At 42.2% G+C, this 25401-nt stretch overlaps 1 protein-coding gene across 2 annotated transcripts in view; it reads right to left on the minus strand.

Annotated features, from left to right (window-relative positions):
• Positions 1-9975: 9975 nt before the first annotated feature.
• Positions 9976-25401, minus strand: part of TRAFD1 (TRAF-type zinc finger domain containing 1) — a 29095-nt gene continuing 13669 nt past the window's right edge. The window contains exons 5-12 of one of the 2 annotated variants that reach the window (XM_082698445.1): positions 24425-24830; positions 23131-23337; positions 15284-15360; positions 13746-13976; positions 12389-12509; positions 11402-11741; positions 11080-11152; positions 9976-10882 (exon numbers count right to left, since the gene is read on the minus strand). In XM_082698445.1, coding sequence (XP_082554571.1) covers positions 10823-10882; positions 11080-11152; positions 11402-11741; positions 12389-12509; positions 13746-13976; positions 15284-15360; positions 23131-23337; positions 24425-24830 — 1515 coding nt within the window. In that variant the 3' untranslated portion in view covers positions 9976-10822. The remainder of the gene's footprint in view (positions 10883-11079; positions 11153-11401; positions 11742-12388; positions 12510-13745; positions 13977-15283; positions 15361-23130; positions 23338-24424; positions 24831-25401) is intronic. The other variant, XM_082698446.1, reaches the window with a different exon arrangement.

Raw genomic sequence — 25401 nt, forward strand, 5'->3', positions numbered from 1 at the left:
TTTTGATTTACCTGAAGAGTTGTGTGATCATCTACTCACTGAAAAGATTCAAAGGCTGATAGGCTCGGATGGCTCTGATACCTAAGTGCTGTCCAGTCGTTAGGAATCTGGTCTCTGCACTTGGGCTTCTTCGTCATGCTTATCAACTACCTTTTCCCATTCAACCCCTTGAGGCTGGTTTTCAGATAGAAAGCATGATAGAAGGAATGGAAATCCAAGGTCAAAGCTAAAGCAACCTGTGCATGTTCTGCCCCTGCTCATAGTGGAGCTTGTCTATACTCTCATGCCAGTGTAAGAATTTTCCTCAAGGAGATGATTGCACTGGAAGAGTCTAGGCTGCTCTTAGACCACATATCCTCCCCTGGGAGCCAGCAGTGGATTTAGAACTCCTGTACAAAAGGGAAATGCAGAGAAGATAAAGACCTAGTGCTGCTTTCCTAAGATCAATGGTTCTGCCTTCTTCTAGCACAGTTCCCCCTTACTACCCCGCAAGGGAACCCTGTGGTCTGCATTCGGGAGAATCCAGCCAGTCTCCCTGACCTGCTTACCACGTCCTCCTGCTCCATGGGAGTCCTCGCAGACACACTGAATTCTTCTTCTGACCCTATCTTTCTTATCCTTAAGAAATGCTTTTAGTGGAAGTATGCCATCTATGTCTTCATTACAAGAAGAGCAAAAGTCCTCTTGGTGAGGAACAAGCAACTTTCCTCCTGTCTGTTGCCTCAGGATGCTAGAAACAGCAAAAGCAACCACCAACGGCGAAGAGAAGACTTCTGTTGGGCGTGAGAAGCTGGGGAGTGAGGTGCCTCAGCTAAACATCCCTCGCTGAGCACAGCAACGATTCTCCTGCTCTCCAGAATGGCTGAGGACATCTTTTTAAAGAGTTGCTTCTTAAAAAAACAAGTGTATTCAAAATTACACTATCCAATAATAGACAACATTCATCCTCATTAGTCATCAGAGATGCATATTAAAATCACGACAAAATCTATACAGCTACCACCAAAGCCCCATGGTTGGGGGAGGATGCGGAACCGACCACACACGGATGTGGGGAACGTTAAGCTACAACTACTTTGGAAAACTCGTACTCCACTGCATATCCCCTAGGGCCGGCAATCCCACGCCTCTTGTAAATCCAACAGAATACACACGCCTCGCCAAAAGCCATGTGTAAGAATGCTCCCAGCAATGGTAACAGTGCTAGCCGCAGGGCACACAATAGAATGCTCTAGAAGGAGGACAGCAAACTACTGCTACATGCAAGCATGTGGAGGAGCCGAACACCGTGATCAGCAGAAGAAATCAAGCATAAAAAAGTACTTACTGGTATGAGTTCATTTAAATAATACTAAAAATAGTGAAAAATAATTGACCTCTCTTAACATAAAATATCAAAATAGTAGTGGTCTTGGGTCCCAGAGCATAGGTAGTAGGAGGGGTGTTCTGGGCTCTTGGTAATGTTTTTGGTGTGGGAAGTGGTGACAGATGCGTGTTCACAATGGGCTGTACACCACCATGTACTTTTCTGAAGGGATGGTCTCCTGGATGGATAGTTTCTGAAAAATACAAGTACTGAGTCTGGCTGGCTCAGAGTATACAACTCTTGATCTCAGGGTCAAGTTTAAGTCCCATGTTGGGCATGGTGCCTACTTATAAAAAAATCCCAATGCCTCAGTGCCCCCTTCCAAATACAAGTACACCAAAATGAGGACATGAAGAAATAAAAGCACACATTCCATCTTCATGAAACTTAAATCTATCATTTTAATCCACAATTTCTGAAAGGACAACTATTAGCAGAATAAATGACTTCAGAGTACATATGTGTACCTCCCTCTAAAAAATAAACGTTTTAAAGGGAAGAAGGAATTAGATGCCTCATAAACAAGGATTCAAAATTCATGTAAGAAGCAGAAGGTCAAGCACCGCACCTGGAGAAAGCTAGAAGCCCTATTCAGGAGAAAGCACCCGAGCAGCTGAGCCTCCAGCCCCACCTTCGGTTTACACAGCAGGCTTGGAAACCTACGGAGTCTGAAAGTGAACATGCCAGCCTACTGCCCTAAGGGAATGCGAAGAGTTAAAAAAGCCTCTTATTTTTAGTGCCCCAGTCTTAAATGTAAACAGCCCAGAAACAGATTTGAGGAAAGGTCTATAATATACCAAAACAAAAAGTACAGAGTAGAACGAGATATCTAAAAAACAACCATGGCACAAAGTACGAGAACGAGTACTGGCTCATTTGGAGGGTGTGACTCCTGATCGTGGGGTTGTGAGTTTGAGCCCGACACTGAGTGCAGATATTACTTTAAAAAGTACTGCATCCAGGGGCGCCTGGGTGGCTCGGTAGGTTAAGGCCTCTGCCTTCGGCTCAGGTCATGATCTCAGGGTCCTGGGATAGAGCCCCGCATCAGGCTCTCTGCTCAGCGGGGAGCCTGCTTCTCCTCTGTCTCTGCCTGCTGCTCTGCCTACTTGTGATCTCTCTGTCAAATAAATAAATAAAAATCTTTAAAAAAAAAAAAAAAGGCACTGCATCCATTGAGTCAGGATGGAAAAGGCTGTGGGAAGGCTAAGAGGCTACCAGAAATCCACTTATAGAAGGATGAAAGGATGGTGGCACCAGGGTGGCTCAGTCAATTAAGTGTCTGCCTTCGGCTCTGGTCATGATCTCGGGCCTGAGATTGAGCCATGAGCCCTGCATCAGGGTGGGGGGCAGTGTGTCTGCTCAGTAGGGAGCCTACTCCCCCCCCCCCGCCTGCCTCTCTCCCTACTTGCAATCTGTCAAATCTTAAAATCTTAAAAAAAAGAAGAATAAAATTGAGGAACTTTCCCATAAAGTTGGGCAAAAAGCTTATGAAAGAAAAAAGGGATCAGTCTGAGTGCCAATACGCAACTACCATTGGATTTCTGCAGAGAGAGAACAGAGAAATTACCAAATACCCAAAAAATAAAACTGAAAAACAAGAGGTCACAAGTTTCCAAAATGCTCATTTAGTGTCCAGCTCTTTGAATGGAAAAAAAATCCACACCAACATACACATGGGGAAGTTCAAATATACCAGAGATAAACATCCTTAAAAGCTTCAAGGGTAGGGGGGCCTGGGTGGCTCAGTGGGTTAAAGCCTCTGCCTTCGGCTCAGGTCATGATCCCAAGGTCCTGGGATCAAGCCCCGCATCAGGTTGTCTGCTCAGCAGGGAGCCTGCTTCCTCCTCTCTCTGCCTGTTTCTCTGCCTACTTGTGAACTCTGTCAAATAAATAAATAAAATCTTTAAAAAAAAAAAAAAAAGAGCTTCAAGGGTAAAAAATTATATGCAAATCAGAACGGCATCAGGCTTTAAAACAATCTAGAAAGCTCATGCTTTCAGGACACCTCTAACCATGATAGAGGAACAGAAACCAGACTTACCTTCCCCATCTCAACAACTAAAATCAAAAACCTAACATGTGGGGTGCCTGGGTGGCTCAGTCATTAAGCGTCTGCCTTTGGCTCAGGTCATGATCCCATCCTCTTAGGATCCAGCCCTGCATCGGGCTCCCTGCTCACAGCAAGAGGCCTGCTTCTCCCCCCTCCCACTGCCTCTCTATCAAATAAATGAAGGAAACAAACCTGACGTGGAGCACCTGGGTGGTTCAATCAGTTAAGCATCTGCCCTTGGCTCAGGTCATGATCTCAGGATCCTAGGATCAAGCCCTGCATCAGGCCCCCTGCTCAGTGGGAAGTCTGCTTATCCCTCTCGTGCGCTCTCTTGTTCTCTCTCAAATAAAATCTTTAAAAAAACAAAACAAAAAAACCTGACATGTATGGTTCTCAAAACATCAGGCACTGAAGGGCAGAGAAATATGGTAGGTGCTATGGCCTCAGCATATGGTGTGGATAGTTTTTAGACAGCAGCAAAAGGAGGGGAAACCCAAGGTGGAACCCTACGTCTCCCACGATTAAGAAAACCTAAGCATCCAAGGAAACCAAGGCACCCAGTTTATGGGGCAGAGTAGAGATGGAGAGTTGTACAGGAAGAACTCTATGCAGATCTGTTGAGAGTCCTCAAGGATTCAGCGGAGTACTGATAAGCTCCTGCATATAAGGAAACTGCCAAAGGCTGGGAAGAGAACCAGCCAAAAGGATTAGAACTGGCAAAGAACAGGAGATAGCTCCTGTTCCCACTAGCCAATATAGAAAACTTTATCATTTATGGAACACTGATTTTTGCCTTAGTATTGCAGTAAAATTAATTCCTAATTTTGGAATTTGGAAAAACCAATTCCTATTCAGGTCCCACCTAATAAAGCTCAAAAGTTTGACACAGAAGGATCAAGCTGTTCTGAAATGACCAAGTATTAAAAACAAAGCTTGCAAATATAGGAATACAAAAATAGCACATAAGAGGGTAAAATTCAGAATGCCTGGCATCCAATCAAAAACCACTGGACACACAAAGAAGCAACAAAATAGGACCCAGAAAAATCAACTGAAACTAACCTAGAAATTACGCAAGTGATAGAATTAGTAGACAAGAGCATTAAAAGTTATTACTGCACAGTTTAGTTAGAAAGGTAGGTAAGGGAAAAACAACAACACTGGACATGTTCGATAGAGACATGGAAAATATAAACAACCCAAACTACCAGAGATAAAAACTACAATGTCTGAGATGAAAACTGTATTAGAAAAGAAGTCTCAAATGAATGGTCTCAGCTTTGACCTTAAATTAAAACAAGAAAAAAAGCTCAAAGCAAGCAGAAGGCGGCAAATTAATATCAAAATGGAAGCGGGGGGGAGATCAGAATGCAAACCAATGAAATGGAAGCTGAACAACAGTGAAGGAAAGCAATGGGACCAAAGTTGATTTTTTGAGATCAATAAAACCGATAAATCTCTAACCTGTGGTTGCCATGCTATAGTGCATAATCTAGCTGCCTGTTTTTGTAAATAAAGTTTCACTGGAAGTCTCACCCATGGGTATTACCCATGGCTGCCTTCACTCTCTAACAGCAGTTGCAATTCAGACTGTAAAGGCCTACAAAGCCTGGAGTCTGTACTAGCTGGCCCTTAAGAAAGAAGTTTGAAACAAGATGGGACCAGGGAGGGAGACAAACCATAAGAGATTCTTAATCGTGGGAAACAAATACGAAATAGGGTGGTTGGGTTATGGACACTGTTGGGGGGAGTAGGGTAATATGCTATGGTAAGTGATATGAACTGTGTAAGACTGATGATTCACAGACCTGTATCCCTGAAGCAAATAATATATATTTAAATAAATAGAAAAAGTTTGGGGATCATTGCTCTAGCCGAACATATTAGGAAAAGAGAAAAGAAATTACCAGCATCAGGAATGACAGAGGTGAAATCACTACAGATTTTACAGATACTTTTAAAATAAGGTAGTATTATGAACACCTTTATGCCAATAAATTATTAAAATGGACAAATTCTTTGAAAGACAACACCAAAGTTCACTCAAGAAAAACAGAAAACCTGAGTAGCTCTGTTAAAACTGATAAAGGGTATCATACGTGGGGTACCTGGGTGGCTCAATTAAACACCTGCCTTCAGCTCAGGTTGTGATCCCAGGGTCCTGGGATCAAGCCCTGTGTCACACTCCCTGCTCAGCGACTCTGCTTATCCCTCTGCCCCTCTCCCCACTGCTCATGCTCGCTCTAATAAATAAAATCTTTAAAAAAAAAAAGTGTGTGTGAGGGTAATCATATTTATGGTTGAGTTTTGGTAGTTTGTTTTCAAGAAATTGATCTATTTCTCCTAGACCCTTTTAAGGGCACCTCTGATTAGGTCAGGCCCATTCAGAATAATCTTACTCACAGTCAACTGATTTGAAACTTTACACCCCTAAAATCTCTTCATGTTTTTGTCATAATACTTTAAAAAAAAATCATATTCACAGTCCTGCCCACACACAAAGAAAAGGAAATACATATACACCATGTACATATGTATTACATGTATGCCATGAACACCACGAGTCAGGAATCTTCATGGCCAATTTAAAATTCTGCCGATCACAAATAAGGAAAAAAATTATTCACTGAAGGGGCACGTGGGTGGCTTAACCAGTTAAGCATCCAACTTACTGTGCAGCCTGCTTGGGATTCTCACTCTCCTCTCTGTCCCTCCCCCAACTCTCCCTCTCCAAAAAAACTAAAAATAAAATTTTATCCACTGCAACATTATTTTTAATCATAATATATGGGAAACAACCTAAACATACAGAGGAGAATGGATGAATAAACCACAGTACATTCACACAATGAAGTAACTTTTTTTCAAGATTTTATTTATTTGACACAAAAGTGAGCACAAGCAAGGGGAGTGGCAGGCAGAGAAAGAGGGAGAAGCGGGCCCCCAGCTGAGCAGGGAGCCTGACGTGTGGCGGCTCGACCCCATGACCTTGGGACCATGCCCCAAGCCAAAGGCAGGCTTCAGACTGAGCCACCGAGGCACCCCCGATGGAGTGATTTTTAAAATGAGGTATAACTGACAAATATACAATGAGAGTTACCTTGAGAATAAGCTGTTACATAAAAAAAGCAAAGTTCAAGAGTATTTGTAATATGCTACCTCTAGTGTAAGAGAAAAGAAGAAATAAAAGACATATATTTGGTTCTTTTGACAAAAACAAGTTTAGAGGGAGATAAAATAAAACTAACAAGATTGGTTGCCTACAGACAGTAGGTGGAAACGGGAAAGGCTGGAGATGTTGAATGGGTGGAGAAGGTATACGGGCTAGTAACATTTCTGAGTAAACCTTTTATAGTTTAATGTTGGAACCATACTAATACTTTACATACTGTAAAATACAATAAACAAACCTGGGAGGAAAGGATCCCTAGGACGGAATATAAACAAAAACAAATCAAGACAAGTGTATTTCAAATGAATAGTGGAACACAAAGCATCAAAGAATGGGAGTAAAGAAAGAACCTAAAATTTTGAACACATTTTTACTATATACCCTCATAATAAAGTCAAAAAGAGTGATAAAAGTATTTAGCTCGTTAATAGATTAAATTTTCTGTAGTGGTAAGATTCAGCAATACCAGTAACTACCTTCTTGGTCTTTGAGGACTGAGCAATAAGTAACTATATTGAGAAGAAGAACAGGAGCCAGATTTCTCATTGCTGGAGAAGCAAAGGACAGAATCAGCCCTGTGGTGATGGACTGAAACTGGGCATACTATTATGAACTCATAATACAGTTATAAAATCAAGTATATGCAGGTCTACAACACACATAATACATATATATATAAATATACATACAAGTATTTTGAAGCTGTCTTCTGAGAGGACACAGAAGCAATAACCCCCACCCCCACAGTAATATCTTGTACATGTCAAGCACCCAGATGATGGTTTCTAACTACTGTTCTGCTCCAAAAGAATCCAGGGTTTCTGGGGAAAAAAAAATTCTAGCCCTGAGGCAGGGAAAATACAAGAGGAACCTGGAATATCTTGTGTCAGAAAGTAAGGATGTGTTCGAGAAATAGTTGGCCGTGCCAAAACAAAGACACATGAACCAGCTGGCCAAATCTGGCCATCAAAATAATTATATTTGATCATCAGAATAAATAATAAAGATGAAAAATTAAAAATTGAATAAAATAGCCTATTTTTATATATGAATTAATGGGGGAGAAAGAACAGTTCTTCCTTATAGAATACCAACTAAAATGTTGAAGGAATGATGGGAGTCAGAAAAGCATCATTTCAATAGTAATAATTCAGGCAAAGAATCATCATGGATGCTAAAACTAATCACTGGAGATTTGATAAGGAACAGCAGTCTCAAAATACCTCCCTCAAAAATAGTGAGTAGAAAAGAAAAAACTAACGTTACAGTGGCGAAACCTGCCAGTCTTCTTTACCAAGTGATCAAAAATTATCACTGAGACAAATTGATAGCACATGGCCATGCATCTTAGGATGTATAGAGGAGACCATGTAATTTCTGGTATTCCCACAAAAACAGCATAACCTGAATTGTTAAACAAACAAAAATAGACAAACCCAAATATAAAGAGGTTCTACAAAACAACTGGCCTATAATCCTGAAAAATTTAACATCTTTGAGAACAATTTGAGGAATTATCCCAGATTAGAGGCTAAAAAACGTGATAAGTATATGCAACACGTGCTCTTGCACCAGAGAAAAGGGTTTTTTGTCACTGTTGGGACAAATTTGGTCCTGGTAAAATAGAATAAGGTTTGTAAAGGAGAATAAATAGTATTGCATCAATGTTAACTTCCTGATTATTGCACTGCAATTAAGTTAAAAGAACATCCTCATTCTTAGGAAACACACACTTGAAGCAGTTGTGATTAAGGGGTGCCCTGTCTGCAACTCCCTCTCAAATAATCTGAGTTCAGGCAAAAAAAAAAAAAAAATTACAGATACATTGCTAAAGCAAATACAATTAATAGTTAATAAGAGCAATGCTGTCCAATGCCAGGATTTGGAAATATGGCAGTGAACACCAGAAGAAATAGCTTTAAAAAAAAAAAAGGCAATCAACTTTCAGGAGAGAATCTCAAAAGATGGAAAGAGGACAAGAAATTATTTCTTGAGTCTTTTAACTATACTTATTTTAGGAGCATACAATACTTTTTTTTTCTGTTTTGTTTTTTTTTTTTTTAAATTTGAGAGAGAGCACAAGCGAGGAGGAGGGTCAGAGAAAGAGGGAGAAGCAGACTCTGTGCTGAGCAGAGAGCCCAATGTGGGGCTCAATTCCAGGACCCTAGGATCATGACCTGAGCCAAAGGCAGACACTTAACAGATTGAGCCAAAGGCAGACACAACAGATTGAGCCACCCAGACAAGTGGCATAAAATACTTTAAAAAATATTTCAGAGGCACCTAGATGGCTCAATCAGTTGAGCAACTGACTCTTGGTTTTGACTCAAGTCATGATCTCAGGGTTATGAGATTGAGCCCCAAGTCAGGCTCCACGCTCAATAGGGGTCTGCTTGAGGTTCTCTCTCTCTGCCCCTCCCCTAGTAGGTGTATGAAACAAAGAAAAGAAAGAAAATCTTCTATTTCAAAAAGTGTACCCATTATGAAACATTCAGGAACTATAGGTTACTAAAGAAAGTAAAACAAACCAAAAATATTATTTTACTGAACATTTAATCCAACCAAAGGGAAGGAAAACAAGTTTATCTCCATCCCCAAACACTAAAATTATGGGTGACAAGCCCCAAAGCCCTCTCTGCCCCAGAGGATCCTTCCTCACACCTCTAAGTCCCAGGGGGATTTTCAGTCATGCCAGGAGTGGCCCAAGTCTCAGTTTTTTGGGATTCTTTCACCAAAGACAAGAAGGTATTTCTGAGCTGACTGCTAATTTTTATTCAGGTAAAATTTTGACATAAAGCATACCAAAAAACCCTGTACTTCTATATTCTTTTCTCTGGTCTTACTTTTTATTCTCATTATGGCCCAGACCTGGATGGGAGTCCTGGCTCCGCCATGAATTACCTGCATAGCCTTCTGCAAATCGCTCCTTTCCACTGATGAAATGAGGCAATTCTTCCCTCTTTTCCCACTGCCACAAGGTTGTCAGGAGAAAAACAAATGAGCTCAACATAACCTAAAGTCCTGTACTAAGGGGTAATGAATAATTCTGCTAAGGCTCAACCACTCTCAGGACCGAGGCTTTTAAAATATCTGCCTTTCTCTGCTCAGTTGGAGGCAGTCCCACCTCCACCCCAAATCACCACCAGAGCTCCAACAGCCATCCACTTCCTCAAAATTCAATAGAAAACTATTATCTTGAATGTCTGGCACTAAAAAGAAGCTCATGCTGCAACTACCAGGGTTTCAGGGAGAATTGGGCGGGGGGGGGGGGGGAGCCTAATCCTGCTCACCTTCCCCCATACTTCGGGGACAATTCCAACTCCAGCCCACTCTGTCTTCTCTAAGGTCTCCAAAGAGTGCAAAGGAGAAGGAACCACAAGACTCAGCTGAACTCCAAGTACAAACTTTATTTCTATTACAAGTATAGTAGTAGTAGTAGTAGTGAAATAAAAAGAGGGGATGGGGGCTCTGATACTTGGTTTTCAGAGCAAGCCATGAACTTGGGCCTCAGTCCTGATCCAAGCAGAGCCCAGCACGGCTCTGGTGGCAACAGGGAGTCCCCAGCCTTCTCCATCAGAAGACAGTAGAGACAAAGGAGCCATGCTCCCCACCAGAAACAGAAGGCAGTTATACCAAATGCCAAAGAAGCAGATTAAAACAAAGCCTCTAGAGCACTCACCTCTAGCTCCAATCATCTCCAAAGCTTTGTTCCTAACACATATTGCAACTGGCCTGAACACTTTACCAGAGTGCCTCCATACACACCAGAGGCCCAAATTCTAGAGTGGGGAGGGACAGTACACAGGAGGGTACCTAAAAGTTCCCCAAATTGAGGCCCCAACAGAGAAGAGAATCACTTCACTGGTGAGTACCAGGTTTCCAGAACCCCTCTCTCCTCTTCCCACCAGGACTACACAGCACCAAGAAGCAGTGGCAATAGTATGTCCAAAGATGGAGCCCTGGTGGGCTGAGAGGCCATAACTCGTATTCCTGCACAGCCAAAAGGCAGTAGCTAAAGGTGAAACATTTCTCAACAGCCTCCCTGCTAACCCTCCCCCAAACCCTCAAACTCCCACAGCACAATCTCAAAAGACACAAAATGGCCATAACCTAGAAAAAGTTAAAATCTGCAAAATCTCCCCTGCCCACAGAGCCCAAGAGGTGGGGCCTGAACCGTGGCAAGTGCTGCTGTGCAGAGAAGATGGAACCACTGCGCAGGTTCTCTGAGACACCATTACTCTTCTTCCTCTTCCTCCTCTGCATCCCCAGCTCCTTGTTGCTTGGGGGGTTTTGCCTGTTGAACAAGAGAACACAATCGAAGTAGAAAGGAGGAAGCGAAAAAGAAGTCCTCCTCCTTTAGAGACCTAGAAATGTCAAACTTCCATGGAAACCTCATCCATTGCCTGACGCCCACCTCTGACTCCAAGAACCATACCGGTCCCACCCATTTGGGAGTCCTCACTGAGCATCACTGACTGGATCCCCAATTACCTTTGCAGTTCTGTTTCGGTAGTTAGCAGCTGTGGTGGTGACCCGCGAGTTCCTGCCACCTTCACTCCTACCACTGAAAGAAAAAATTGGAAAATAGTTTCTGAGATTATCGCTGAATGGAAGTCAGAAACTCAGAACAGAAACCACTGGAACCAGACAAAAGCAACTTTCCACCAGCAGACAAAACAAATGAACAATGAAAAACCCACAGAAAACAAAAGAACGCTTTTGTTCAGGTCACAATACACACAAAGTCCATTTTCCCACATAGTGTGCATTTTGAGCTACTCCCAAGCTCCACTCCTGGGCTACTGATTCTTACCTTAATCCATATCTCCCTGAAGGCCCACGAGAGAAGGTGGGTACAAGGTTTTCTGGGTAGAGATTTCGCACTGGGTGAATCACTGGAACATGTCCGCTGGCCATAGCTGCATTATGGCTGTTTCGATTGCGTGCCCGGCCATCCTGACTGTCTAAGTTGTTGAGCTTCAGTATTCGAGGAGGGCTAGGCTGGCACCCAGGTCTGGGGCCTGATGTAGATGTTGACAGTCGGTTATAAGTTGCTGTCATATTGTTAATGGGTCTATTGGGGGGAAGAGGGTAGGTGGGCCCTTTAGATGTTTCCTGCTTGATATCATCCATGTAACCAGAAGACAAGTCTCCTGAGAAGAGAAAAAAGCACTAGCTTTAGAGAAAAATCTGCTCTTGCTATTAGTGCTGGATCTGGGGCAGGAATAATAGGATTCAGGGTAAAAGACTGCCTTACTATTGAAACCCACATCTCCAGGACAAGGTTGGTAACACCTTGTCCAAACTTATTACCCGAGTCTTCAAATATAGTCTCCTAAGTACTGAACAACGATGTGCCAGCAAATCTCGAAAAATAATTTCTAAATTATTTCAAAAACAGCTTACCTGCCTATTTGTGAGGCTTCTAAAGAATATTACTAATAAATTTGAGTACCCTAAAACATAGTTCAACTAGAAGCAGGGACCCAGGACAGACATAATAAGGTCTGAAAATTATCTCCGAATTACGCACTGACTGCACAGACAAGAGACCTGCAGCTGAATAAGCACGACAAGCATGTCTCATGGCTGTCCCCAAAGCCATTACCCTATAATACTCTCCAGACAGCTTAGTCTAACATGGGACCACAAGTAGCCTCAAAAGTGTCCCCAATGAGATCCTACTGTGCTTGGTAATTCAGAATTCAGGTAACCCCCAAGTTAGAGTAGCAGATGAGAAGTGGTAAGCAGGCCTGAGCCAGCAGCAGACCTGTGGCCTTGGCTCAGCCCTGGCTAATACCCTGGTGTCTGACACGCCTCTTGGGCAGCTCTGGCGAGGTCTCTGGAGGCTGGAAATCCTGTCTAGGAATCCCCTCTGTCACATGGTTGTTTGCTGTGGCTGGGCGTTGGTCACACTGGTCCTAACAAGAAAAACGAGAATTAGTTCCTTAGGATTGAGTTATTCCTATGAATAACTATGCAAGGGAGCAGCTGGAGGAAAGGAAGGAACAGCAGGCTGGGTAAACAGACCTTATGGGGAGAGGGAGGAGACAAACATGACTTTGACGACCACTGTCAGAAAGGGCCTGGGACTAAGACGAAACATATATGGAATGGTACAGTCATTCCTGTTAGTGCCTAAGCCACTGAAAGAAGCACTCTGACTGTGCCAAGAAGAAGGAAGGGCTGGTTAAGAACCCAGAAAAGGATGTCAATGCTTTCATGACAGCATTTGCATGGTTGCTAATTTCACAGTCTCCCCTCAGAGATAACAAGCAGCTACTTGTCTACGCTTGATCCAAAAGCAGAATTCTTACGAAATGAAATGTGTGATGTTCTAGCAAGAAGGATATGGGATCAACTACAGAAAAGACTCTGAACATACCCTCAGTATTAGCTCCTCATAACAAACAAGACTAGGCAGAAAATTTATTTTTTTACCAACAGGTTGGAATCCTAAACTGCATAGCTAAAAAAGAACTTCAGACCATCTAATCTAACTCCTTCATTTATGGATATCCCCAGTGAGGGGACAAGACCTATCTGTAAAGGTAAAGCCAGAACCAGACTTCTAGGTATCCTGGAATGCAAGACTCAAATGCCACCAGAACAGGAATAACCTGCCTGGTCAAAAATATAATGTTTGTTAGTGACCTCAGGGAAACTCATCAAAATCCTTTTGGCATGGGGTATCTGGGTGGCTCAGTCAGTTAAGAGTCTAACTTTTGGTTTTGGCTCAGGTCATGATCTCAGGGTTGTGAGATCGAGCCCTAATTCAGGCTCCACACTGAGGGTGGAGCCTGCTTAAGATTCTCTTTCGGCTCCGCCTCCCCTCCCCTCTCACACATGCTCTCCCACCCTCTAAAATGGTAAAAATAAAAATAAAAACAAGTCCCTTTGCCAGGTCCTGGATGCCTGCTTAAATGGAGTCCTGGCTACTTGGTCCTCAGCTAATGACATTTCGTTGACTGAGGCAGAGAAAGCCTAAAAGCCTGAAGCAGTATACACCTCAGTCCACAAAACAGGGCATGGCTAGTAGCCAGGTCAAGTGTGCATGAAACTTAAAAGCTAAAGAAGCATTTTCAGTTCTGAAAGCCTTGGGTTCATTCAGAGGATCTGCATGGAATGAAGCAGACTGGTCCTCTGCGGACTCTTACCTGGTGATGGAAAAGCACCTCCTCCTCCAGCTGTACCCCACAGAATTCACACGGGATGATGATGCTGTCCTCCACAGGGGGTGAATTGCTCAGGCCCATCAAAGAGTCTAACTGGTTACTCGTAGCCTGCTGCAAAAACTTTTGGAAGATGACATCAGGGTCCTCCACCCCTTTGGGGGACGTGCTGCCCACACTACGTGCAGGTAAGGCACAGGAAGGATTACAGCTTGTCTGTCAAAAAAAAAAAAAAAGTTTAAAAAAAAAAAAAAAAGGCAGGCGTTAAGGAAAACACTACATTCCCGTTGTTTAAAAGTCACAAATGTTAATAATCCTTAATAATGGGGAGAGAGACTATAAAGGGTTAGGGCAAATAGAACACTCTACTTTTATTTTAAACACTGTTTTAAATTTTTTTTCCTGTGTTCATGTGATGATGATTTCTTTTTTTAAGGATTTTATTTTTAAGTAATCTCACCCAACATGGGGATGGAACTTAGAACCCTGAGATCAAGAGTCACAGGCTCTACCAACTAAGCCAGACAGAAGCCCCTGTGATTATTCTTCTTAAATTGTGAAGATTCTAATTCTTCCCATAGCCACTAACTAAAAGGAGGCTGTTATCCCTATTAATAGGTTTTCTTATGCTGTTCCAAAACCAAAAAAGTAGATATATTCAAATACTGTATTATTCCACTTAGGGGGGAATGTGTGTCCCGCCCAGAGCACAGGGATTATTTAATAGTTCTGGAAATGCCACAGGAGGCCAAACCAAACCAGAGAGCAACAGAGTTGTGGGGGAATAGTGGTTCCCTCCACCAGGTAATCCTCAAACACGAAGGCTATTCTCTTATCATTCCTAAATGCCTCGAGAATTTTCAATCATTCAAAAAGCACAGGACACCTTTCATATACCATGTACTGAGAAATTCAGTAGCTAGGAAAACAGAACCTTCTCAAGGAACTCAGCCTGGTGGTGCAGACCAACAGGGGAGACCACACCATGGAGTGATAGGCTAAAAGAAGTGGGCACAGGACTTTTGAGAAGGACACAAGTGGGACCTCTGACCTTGTCTTCAGAAGATCCCTTAGGATGGTTTCCTGAAAGTCATGTCAGAACCAAGTCTACAAGTAAGGGTCTGTGTTGTAGGGTGTTAAGGAAGCAGGGGTGGATGGCCACACATCTTGTAGGCAGAAAAAGTAAACTGCAAAAAAGATCCTTAACCCTTCCAGGGAACTGCAAGGACTTCAGTACATCTCTGATAAATCAAAATGGGGCATGACAGGACACCAGAATAAGCTGGTCGGTGGAGATGTACACTAGTCACCATAGTATGGGGAGAGCAAGGGGGCCTGCTGCAATGAACATTACTTTTTTACAAGACGGAACAAGGCTGAGTTCTCATACCCTTAGGTCACACATGGTAAGAAACACAGTTGCTACCTCCTGCCACAGGTGTATTAAAATAGTGGCTCAAAAACTCATGTGGCCTACAGCACCAACTAGTGCCTGTACACATTCCTCACATAATTAAACACACCTGATGGTCAATCAGCAGTTCCTCTGGGTAGAGCTCCTCACAAAATTCACAAGGCAACATGGTCTGGTCAGCTGCACCTAGATATCAGACCATACAGTCAGACTCAATGAACAAAAACAAACTTGATTTCATCTTTTATCCCACTTGTAAGGTTTTATATGAAAGTCAGACTTCCTTTGACTTTTCTTAGATATAGCAACTTGTGGGACTGCAAATCTTCCCAAAGGAGCCTTCTAAGAGAAACGCTAAAGAAAACTTCCAGTATGAAAAAAGAAATTTACATGTCACCATTTCCTGAGCAAAGTAAAGTAGTAGCTTAACCACTACCCTAATTAAGAATGTAAATGTTTACTAACCTCAGGCACTAATCTAAAAACTTCTGTACATTATTTCCATCCTCAGAGAAACTTATTAAGAGAACCTCCATTACCCTCATTTTATAGATCAAGAAGTTGAGGCTCACTTATGACTGGTAGGCAGATATCCTTAAAAACTCTCCCAGTACAGGGGCGCTTGGGTGGCTTGGTGGGTTAAAGCCTCTGCCTTCGGCTCAGGTCATGATCCCAGGGTCCTGGGATTGAGCCCCGTATTGGGCTCTCTGCTCAGCAGGGAGCCTGCTTCCTCCTCTCTCTCTGCCTGCCTCTCTGTCTACTTATAATCTCTGTCTGTCAAAATAAATAAAATCTTTAAAAAAAAAAAAACAACAAAACCTCTCCCAGTACAAAATACCAAGAAAAACACAAAACAAAAGTAATATATGAGAGCAAATAAATTAAGAGTAGTTTTATTTTTTTTTTTAAGATTTTATTTATTTATTTGACAGAAAGAAATCACAAGTAGATGGAGAGGCAGGCAGAGAGAGAGGAAAGCAGGATCCCTGCTGAGCAGAGAGCCCGATGCGGGATTCGATCCCAGGACCCTGAGATCATGACCTGAGCCGAAGGCAGCGGCTTAAACCACTGAGCCACCCAGGCGCCCCTAAGAGTAGTTTTAAATCCAGGATTCCCCAAAGAGCCGCCTCAGTAAGACTGCTAAACAACTGGAGGGTAAACAACGAGAAGAGTTAAGAAAACTCGCCCACCTAGGTCTTCACTCTGGGTAGGAGGAAAAAGTCGTTGCCGTGGAAGAGTAGCTAGAGTTTGACCTTTACACGGGTTGAGTCTCGAACTTCCATTTTTACATAAGTTTAATTTTTTATATAAATTCATGTTTATAATTTTTAGAAGTCCAAGCCAACCAAAAATTCCATTTAAAAGTATCCAAGGGGCACCTGGGTGGTGCAGGGCAGTCTGTTGGGTGTCCGACTCTTGGTTTCAGCTCAGGTCGTACACGATCAGAGGGTTGCGAATGATCTCAGGGTCGTGAAATGGAGCCCGTATCAAGCTCAGCACTCAGCCCAGTGTCTGCTTAAGAGTCTTCCCTCTCTGGCCCCTCTGCCATATCCCTACCTGCCCCCACCAACCGGCTCGCTTAAATAAATCTTTTAAAAACTAAGAAAATAAAATTATCCCAGTGAGGAGTATCCCTACATACCTACCAGAAGCATATATAAATACTCTAAGGAACACATCAGAAGTTTAATGTTAAAACACACACAGAGGGGCGCCTGGGTGGCTCAGTGGGTTGAGCCGCTGCCTTCGGCTCAGGACATGATCTCAGGGTCCTGGGATCGAGTCCCGCATCGGGCTCTCTGCTCATTGAGGAGTCCACTTCTCCCTCTGCCCTCCCCCTACTCACGTTCTCTCTCTTTCAAATAAATAAATAAAATCTTGGGGAAAAAAAAGGATTTAAAACATGATGCACACTGAGAAAAAAAAAACAATCAAATAGAACTACAATAAGTGAAAACTTATCACTGAAGTGAAAACCTCAATGGATATATTGAACAATAGATTAGAAAATGACAATTCAATTACCCAGAATTCACCCCAGAGGAAAAAGCAATGGAAAATATAAGAAACAGAGGATAAAGCAAACTCTAACACATATAGGAGAAGCCTGGGTGGCTGGCTCAGTTGTTTAGTGTTAGACTCTTGATTTTGGCTCAGGTCCTAATCTCAAGGTTATGAGATCAAGTCCTGCATCAGGCTCGGTGCTCACTGGGGAGTTTGAGATTCTCTGTCCCTCTACCCCTCTAGTCCCCCCCACCCCTACCACCAGTTGCACTTACACCCACTCACACTCTCTCAAATAAACAAACAAAATCTTTAAAAACAAAAAAACTACAAAGGATGCAAGACAGGGGCACCTGGGTGGCTCAGTTGGTTAGGCATCTGCCTTCAGCTCAGGTCATGATCTCGGGGTCCTGGGCTCAATCCCTCCCCAGCAGGGAGTCAGCTGCTCTCTCTCCCTCTGCCCCTCCCTCCATGCCCCCCCTCAACCAGCTCATTCTCTCTCAAATAATTTTTTTTTTTAAAAGACTTTATTTGACAGAGATCACAAACAAGTAGGCAGAGAGGCAAGCAGAGAGAGATGGGGAAGCAGGCTCCCTACCAAGCAGAGAGCCTGATTCGGGGCTTGATCCCAGGATCCTGGGACCATGACCCGAGCCGAAGGCAGAGGATTTAACCCACTGAGCCACCCAGGGGCCCCGCAAATAAAAGCTTAAAGAAAAAATTAAAAAAGGAAAACAAGCAATAATCAAAGAAATAATGATGATGTTTTCGATATAGACGAAAAATACTAAATTTACAAATCATGAAAGCCAGCAAATCCCAAGAAATTTAAAGCCAGAGAAATCACAGGGAAACTGCAGAAGCTCAAAGACAAAAAGATCTTAAAATCAGCCAAAGGGAAAAGACAAAGTACCTATAGAGAAATAATAACACTAACAGAGGACATCTCTCTAGCCAAAAATCAGAGTAGCTTCAAAGAACGAAGACAAAATAATCGCCAATCTTGACCTGTGTAACACAGAAACTACCACATAAGAAAAAGTAAGATTTTCAGATTAAAATAGAGAATTTACAATCAACAGATACTTTCAACAGAACTTCCAAAGAATATACCTTAGGAAGAACTTTATCCTAGAAAGAAGTTCTGGGAAACAAGGAAGAATGGGGGAGCAAAGAAAACAGTAAACACCTAAAATAAATACAATGAGTATATAAACCAAGAAATACCTCTATCACAGTGCTAAAAAGAAAACAAGTGAGAACACTAACTTACCACATTAGTAGTTTTCAAGTCCTAAAGGAAAGATGCTAATTCTAAAGTTAGATTGGGGTAAGTATGATAAGGTTAATTTTAGTCTTTGTTAAATTATATAAAGATCTTGAAATTTCTAGGGCAACCATCACAAGAACAGGGACAGAGAATATAAATTCCAAACCAGTAGAGAGGAAAAATGGAATGAAACAAACAAACCAAACTTAATAAAACAATCCAAGGTATGATCAAGAAAGGAGAAAATAAAGGAAACTACACGGAACCCAGTCTTCACCAGTCACTACTATGCTACTGCAATTTTACTTTCTTTAGTATCATGAAAGTCAAGTCTGAAAGGGTGATAAGAAAACTCACATTAAAAGACTTTGGAAATGCTTTCTTTGGGGCTAGTGCATTTTCCAAAGGGAAAGAAGCAGGAACTATTAGGTAAAAAATAGATCCAAGGTAATAAAGGGGAGAATCCGCCTACCAACATTCCATAAAGGGTTACCAACCTAGACATAAAAGAATTCAAAGCCAAACATTACATTGACAAGCCTTGTTCTGCTCTCCAAAATGCAGGAAGTCTAATAAACCAGCTTTTAAACAATCTCATCATATTACATATTCACATCCTTTTCGGTCCAAAAAAATATAAGGTTACCTTATTACCTGCTGAAGTGGTAACATCTGGGGAGAACCAGGAGACTTATCAGTGGGTGAGGAAGAGACTTATGCTTTCTTTTACTCTTTTACAATCTTAATTTTTTATGATTTTTACCTTTTTCTTTAATAAATTTGGATATAACTTACATACCATATAATTCACCTATTTAATTTGTACACAATCATTTTTATTACAGATGCAAACTTTTTATTTTTTTTTTTTAAGATTTAATTTATTTATTTGAGAGTGAGCAAAGAGAACACAAGCACCAGGAGCAGAAGAGGGCAACAGAGAAGCTGAGCAGGGAGCCTGGCACGGGGCTCAATCCCAGGATCCCGGGACCATGACCCAAGCCAAAGGCAGACACTTAACCCACTGAGCCACCCAGGGGCCCCGCAAATTGTTTATAAATATCCTCTACTCTGGGTGCCTGGGTGGCTCAATGGGTTAAGCCTCTGCCTTTGGCTCAGGTCATGATTAGGGTCCTGGGATCGAGCCCCGAATAGGACTCTCTGCTCAGCAGGGGGCCTGTTTCCGCCCTCCCCCCATGCCTCTCTACCTACTTGTGATCTTTCTGTCAAATAGATAAATAAAATCTTAAAAAATAAATAAATAAATATCCTCTACTCAAAGGGATGGAAAGTACAGCTCAGGAAATATACGTAGTAACACTGCAATACATTTATTATGGTAAGCATTTCATAATGTATATAATTGTTGCATCACTATGCTGTACACCTGAAACAAATTTAATATGTCAACTATACTTCAACTAAAAAAAAAAACAACAAAAAAAAATAAGGGGCGCCTGGGTAGCTCAGTGAGTTAAGGCCTCTGCCTTCGGCTCAGATCATGGTTCCTCAGTCCTGGTCACATGGTCCTGGGATCAAGCCCCACATCGGGCTCTCTGCTGAGCAGAGAGTCCGCTTCTCTCTCTCTCTGCCTGCCTCTCTGCCTACCTGTGATCTCTGTCTGTCAAATAAGTAAATAAATAATAAAAATTTAAAAATAAAAATAAAATTTTTTTAGAAACCCTCTACAAAACAAAAAGCATTTTCTTAAGAAAATATAGCCTAAAAGAGTTTTTTAAACCAATAGGGACATAATCCTCTCAGGAACCACAGACTAACTCTTTATTCAGTCTTTGAATTAACATGTTAACCAGCTACAGTCTAGAGTAGATTATAGGAACAAAACATTTGGAGCACCTGACTAGCTCAGCTGGTTAAGCAAACTGACTCTTGGTTTTGGCTCAGATCATGATCTCAAGGTTGTGAGACTGAGTCCCTCATCCAGCTCTGTGCTAGGTGGGACCTGCTTAAGATTCTCTCCCTCTCCATCTGTCCCTCCCACACCACTCTCAAAAACAAAAACATTTTACATGTATACTTACTATTTTTCACATTAATATAACTTATAATTAAGAAAATACATTTTTAGGGGCGCCTGGGTGGCTCAGTGGGTTAAAGCCTCTGCCTTCTGCTCAGGTCATGATCCCGGGGTCCTGGGACTGAGCCCCACATCGGGCTCTCTGCTCAGCGGGGAGCCTGCTTCCCTTCCTCTCTCTGCCTGCCTCTGCCTACTTGTGATCTCGGTCTGTCAAATAAATAAAATCTTTAAAAAAAAAAAAGAAAGAAAGAAAGAAAATACATTTTTAGGGCCCCTGGGTGGCTCAGTGGGTTAAAGCCTCTGCCTTCAGCTCAGGTCATGATCTCAGGATCATGGGATCAAGCAGGGAGCCTGCTTCCCCCTCTGTCTCTGCCTGCCTCTCTGCCTACTTGTGACCTCTGTCTGTCAAATACATAAATAAAATCTTTATAAAAAATAAAATAAAAAGATTTTATTTATTTATTAGAGAGAGAGGAGAGAAAGGGAGCATGAGCTGGGGTGGGGGAGAGGCAGAGGGAGAAGCAGGCTCCCCACTGAGCAGGAATAAGTCCTAATCCCAGGACCCTGAGATTATCACCTGAGCTGAAGGCAGACACTTAACCAACTGAGCCACCTAGGTGCCCTTCCAGCATTTTAAATATGCAGGACATGCATTGCTCAAATATACTGTTCTCCAAACAAGAGACTCAAAGGGGTGGTTCACCAAACGCAATCCAACTTCTATTTTTAAAAACCTAGTTTTAATCTAGGAGTCTGATAATACCAAAAAGATCTAAGTTGGTTTTTTTTCTTTAAGATTTTATTTATTTGACAGAGAAAGACAGCGAAAGAGGGAACACAAGCAGAGGGAGAACCAGGCTACCTGCCTAGCACAGAGCCCAATGCAGGGCTCGATCCACATGACCTGAGCCGAAGGCAGATGCTTAACAACTGGACCACCCTGGCGCCCCCCCCTTTTTTTAATTTGGTTTTTAGTCATTTCTACACCCAACATGGGGCTCAAACTCATGACCCTGAGGTGAAAGTTCAGAGACAGGCAGCCAGCCAGGCTCTGCAGAATAGTTATTTAAATGAGACAGGGAGGGGAACAAAGTTCTTTATAGAATAAAGAATTCAGAACAAAGGATAAGAACAGAAAAATCACCAATGTACAATCACCAGTTATATCTGATTCAAGCAAGAAACATTAGTGAATACAAAAAACTGCTAAATAAAAAAGACTGTATGGGGGGCGCCTGGGTGGCTCAGTGCATTAAGCCTCTGCCTTCAGCTCGGGTCATGGTCTCAGGGTCCTGGGATCGAGCCCCATGTCGGGCTTCCTGCTCGGCGGAGAGCCTGCTTCCCCCTCTCTCTCTGCCTGCCTCTAGGCTACTTGTGATCTCTGTCAAATGGATAAGTAAAATCTTAAAAAAAAATGTTGAAGATGGGAAGTGATCTTCGACAGCGTTAAAAAAAAAAAAGACTGTATGGGGCGCACCTCGGTGGCTCAGTGGGTTAAAGCCTCTGCCTTTGGCTCAGGTCATGATCTCAGGGTCCTGGAATGGAGTCCTGCATCGGGCTCTCTGCTCAGCAGGGAGCCTGCTTCCCCCTCTCTCTGCCTGCCTCTCTGCCTACTTGTGATCTCTCTCTGTCAAATAAATAAAATCTTTAAAAAAATAAAAATTAAAATAAAAATTAAAAAAGACTGTGTAAATATCTCATTCCTCCACAATCTCAAAATACAACCTGAGGGCGCCTGGGTGGCTCAGTGGGTTAAGCCTCTGCCTTCAGCTCAGGTCATGATCTCAGGGTCCTGGGATCGAGTCCCGCATCGGGCTCTCTGCTCAGCAGGGAGCCTGCTTCCTCCTCTCTCTCTCTCTCTCTGCCTGCCTCTCTGCCTACTTGTGATCTCTGTCAAATAAATAAATAAAATCTTTAAAAAAAAAAAAATACAACCTGAATCTAGGTATTATAAAGGGAAAAGCTAGCTAAGAGGTATCTAATAAATCTCATTTTAATGAATAGGATAAATTAACTTCTTAAGGACACATTACCAATGTAGGAATTCTGCCACAGCTATGTTACTTGAATCTAAACACGAGAAAACAGTCAGACAAATCTAAATTGAGAAAGAAATATTCTGCAAAACCACCATTCTGGACTCTTCAAAGTACCAATGTACAGAAAGGAAAAGAAAAGGGGGTTGGGGGAAGGGCCTAAACGAAATTAACCTAAAAAGAACACAATGTGTAATCCCAGATTTTTAAAACAAATAAGTTCCAACGGATATTGTGTAGAAGTAGGGAACTTTTGTTAAATTTCCTGAGAGTAATATGGGTGTTTTATTTATGTATAATACCCTTGTTCTTAAGATACATGCTAAAGTACTCAGGGATAAAATGTTATGTCTGCAACTTATTCTCAAATAGTTCAGGGGTAGAAATAAAAATATGTAAAATAAATGGAAAATACTAAAATTGGCAAATATAAACAAGGGGTATACAGACATTCACTCTACTAACATTTAAGAATAAAAAGTTGGGAAAAGCAAAACAAAAAAGGCAAATCTAATCTCATGAACAACTCTCGATTTTATATAAATTACATAGTGTAACAGTTAAAAAACCTGTAGAGACAGAAGCTAGTACAGAATAAACAAACCTACCCTTCATGTCATTGAGAGCACTGGAACCTTCAAGGGACTGGTCTGTACCACATACAGCCCTCCAGAAGTCCTGCTCTGCCACACTGCGGGCCTGCCCTTCATTTTGCAGACTTAGGGCCAACATGAAGTCCAAGTTTGCACTATCTTCACCACCCTCTTTTGGGGGCTGTCGGGTTCTATTCCTTTCCTGCCTTTCTTGTTCTTCCACTGGAAGAAAAAATAAATAAATAACTAGTACTCAAGATACATTAGAGGGGTGCCTGGGTGGCTCAGTCAGTTAAGCAACTGACTCTTGACTTCTGCTCAGATTCCAAACTCAGGGTCATGAGATCGAGCCCTGTGTCAAGCTCCATGCTCAACATGGAATCTGCTTGAAATTCTCTCTCACGGGGCGCCTGAGTGGTTCAGTGGGTTAAAGCCTCTGCCTTCAGCTCAGGTCATGATCTCAGGGTCCTGGAATTGAGCCCTGCATCGGGCTCTCGGCTCAGCAGGGGGCCTGCTTACTCCTCTCTGCCTGCCTCTCTGCGTACTTGTGATCTGTCAAATAAATAAAATCTTAAAAAAAAAGAAAAAATTCTCTCTCACTCTCCCTCTGCCCGTCCCACCTCATGCACACCCACACTTTAAAATAAATAAATCTTAAAAAAAAAAAAAATTAGAGATGCTGCTACCTCATGTCCATGCTTAGCAAATATTCAAGGTTTACAGGCATTGTGCAAGAACAAAAGAGGCTTGGTCCTCCTGTTCTCCTAGGACTCCAAACATCAAGTCTGTTGCAATAAAGGCTCCATTATTATTCTAATTATCTTATTAATAACCCAAATTATTGAGCTATAACTATGAGACAAGTACTGTGCTAAACATTTTTTATATTTCTGCACTATAGCAAAATAGCTTGAAGCATGAAGCCAGATTGCCTGAATTCAAGTCCCAGCTCTACCCCTTATCTAAGAATGCCTGTGAGAACTAAATCATTTAATACATATTAAGAACTTTACAAATGCCTGAAGCACATACTATATACTCAGTAAATACTAGCTATTAACAGGATGTCACTGTCATCATCATCAACACTAGCTATAATCCAGTGGTAATCCAATAGCAAAAAGGTTATTTCCAATCTATAGTTAGGTGTATTAGAAAGACTACCTAACTATAATCAGGTTTTATTACTTAAATCTATTTGCCCTCAAAAAAAAAAAAAAAAAAAAAAATCTATTTGCCCTCAAAGCCCTGTTCCCATTTGTCCTGAGATTTTGTACCATTCCAGTTTTCTAATCCAAACACAACTCACACAGATTATTCTGAATTGGAAACTGGGCTGTCATGTTCCTTTGGTTGGAAGTTCTACTATGCAAAATGTCTGATTCAAAGGCTCTCAGAGGTCTTCGGGGTATCCTCATAGGGGGGTCCAGAGCCTCAATTTGCCTGAGGAGCTGGGATGCAATCCAGATGCCATCTTGACCCCAGGACTCATCATATGCATTAGGAGGCATGGCAACCTCATCTCTCTTTTCCTCCCCATCTCTTCCACAAACATCAGGATGAGTCTTCAGATCTTTCACCAGGACATTGCGCCCACAACTGCCACATAACTCAGTCCGGGCACCACAGTAATCTTCATGGTCCTTCAGTTTGAGAACAGAAAGTTCCAAATCACAATGCTGGCAAAGGGCAAGCCGTAGAGGACACTCGGTCTCCTGTAACACAGAATAATAAAGCAGTTAATATGCCGATCTAAAAGAGGCTATGTTTTAGTACAGGGAAAGGAAAGCCAAAAATATTTACTTCAGTATTCTCTTCCAAACCTAGCTTTGCCTGCCATGGTTTTCTATGCATTTAAGAGTCACGGCTTCGGGACGCCTGGGTAGCTCAGTGGGTTAAAGCCTATGCCTTCGGCTCAGGTCATGATCTCAGGGTCCTAGGATCAAGCCCCGAATCGGGCTCTCTGCTCAACAGGAAGCCTGCTCCCCCTACCCTCTCTCTGCCTGCCTTTCTGCCTACTTATGATCTCTGTCTGTCAAATAAATAAATAAATAAATAATCTTTAAAAAAAAGTCACAACTTCCCTCTGTTCCTGTCACCTGGTTTTACAAGAGGAAAGAAACTCTCAGAAGGAATCTACTCACTCAGCCACCCTATCATCATTTTGTGCACACACTACAAAGTAACCCAAGTAACCCAAAGCCAGCCAGCTCTTGGGCAAGAACAAACAGCAAAAGCACAGCAATTCAAGTACGTTTGTCAAAACTCCACTAGCCCAATTTCCCC

The sequence above is a fragment of the Mustela nivalis genome (genome assembly GCF_964662115.1).
Source record: "Mustela nivalis genome assembly, chromosome: 14".
Classification (NCBI taxonomy): Eukaryota; Metazoa; Chordata; class Mammalia; order Carnivora; family Mustelidae; genus Mustela; species Mustela nivalis.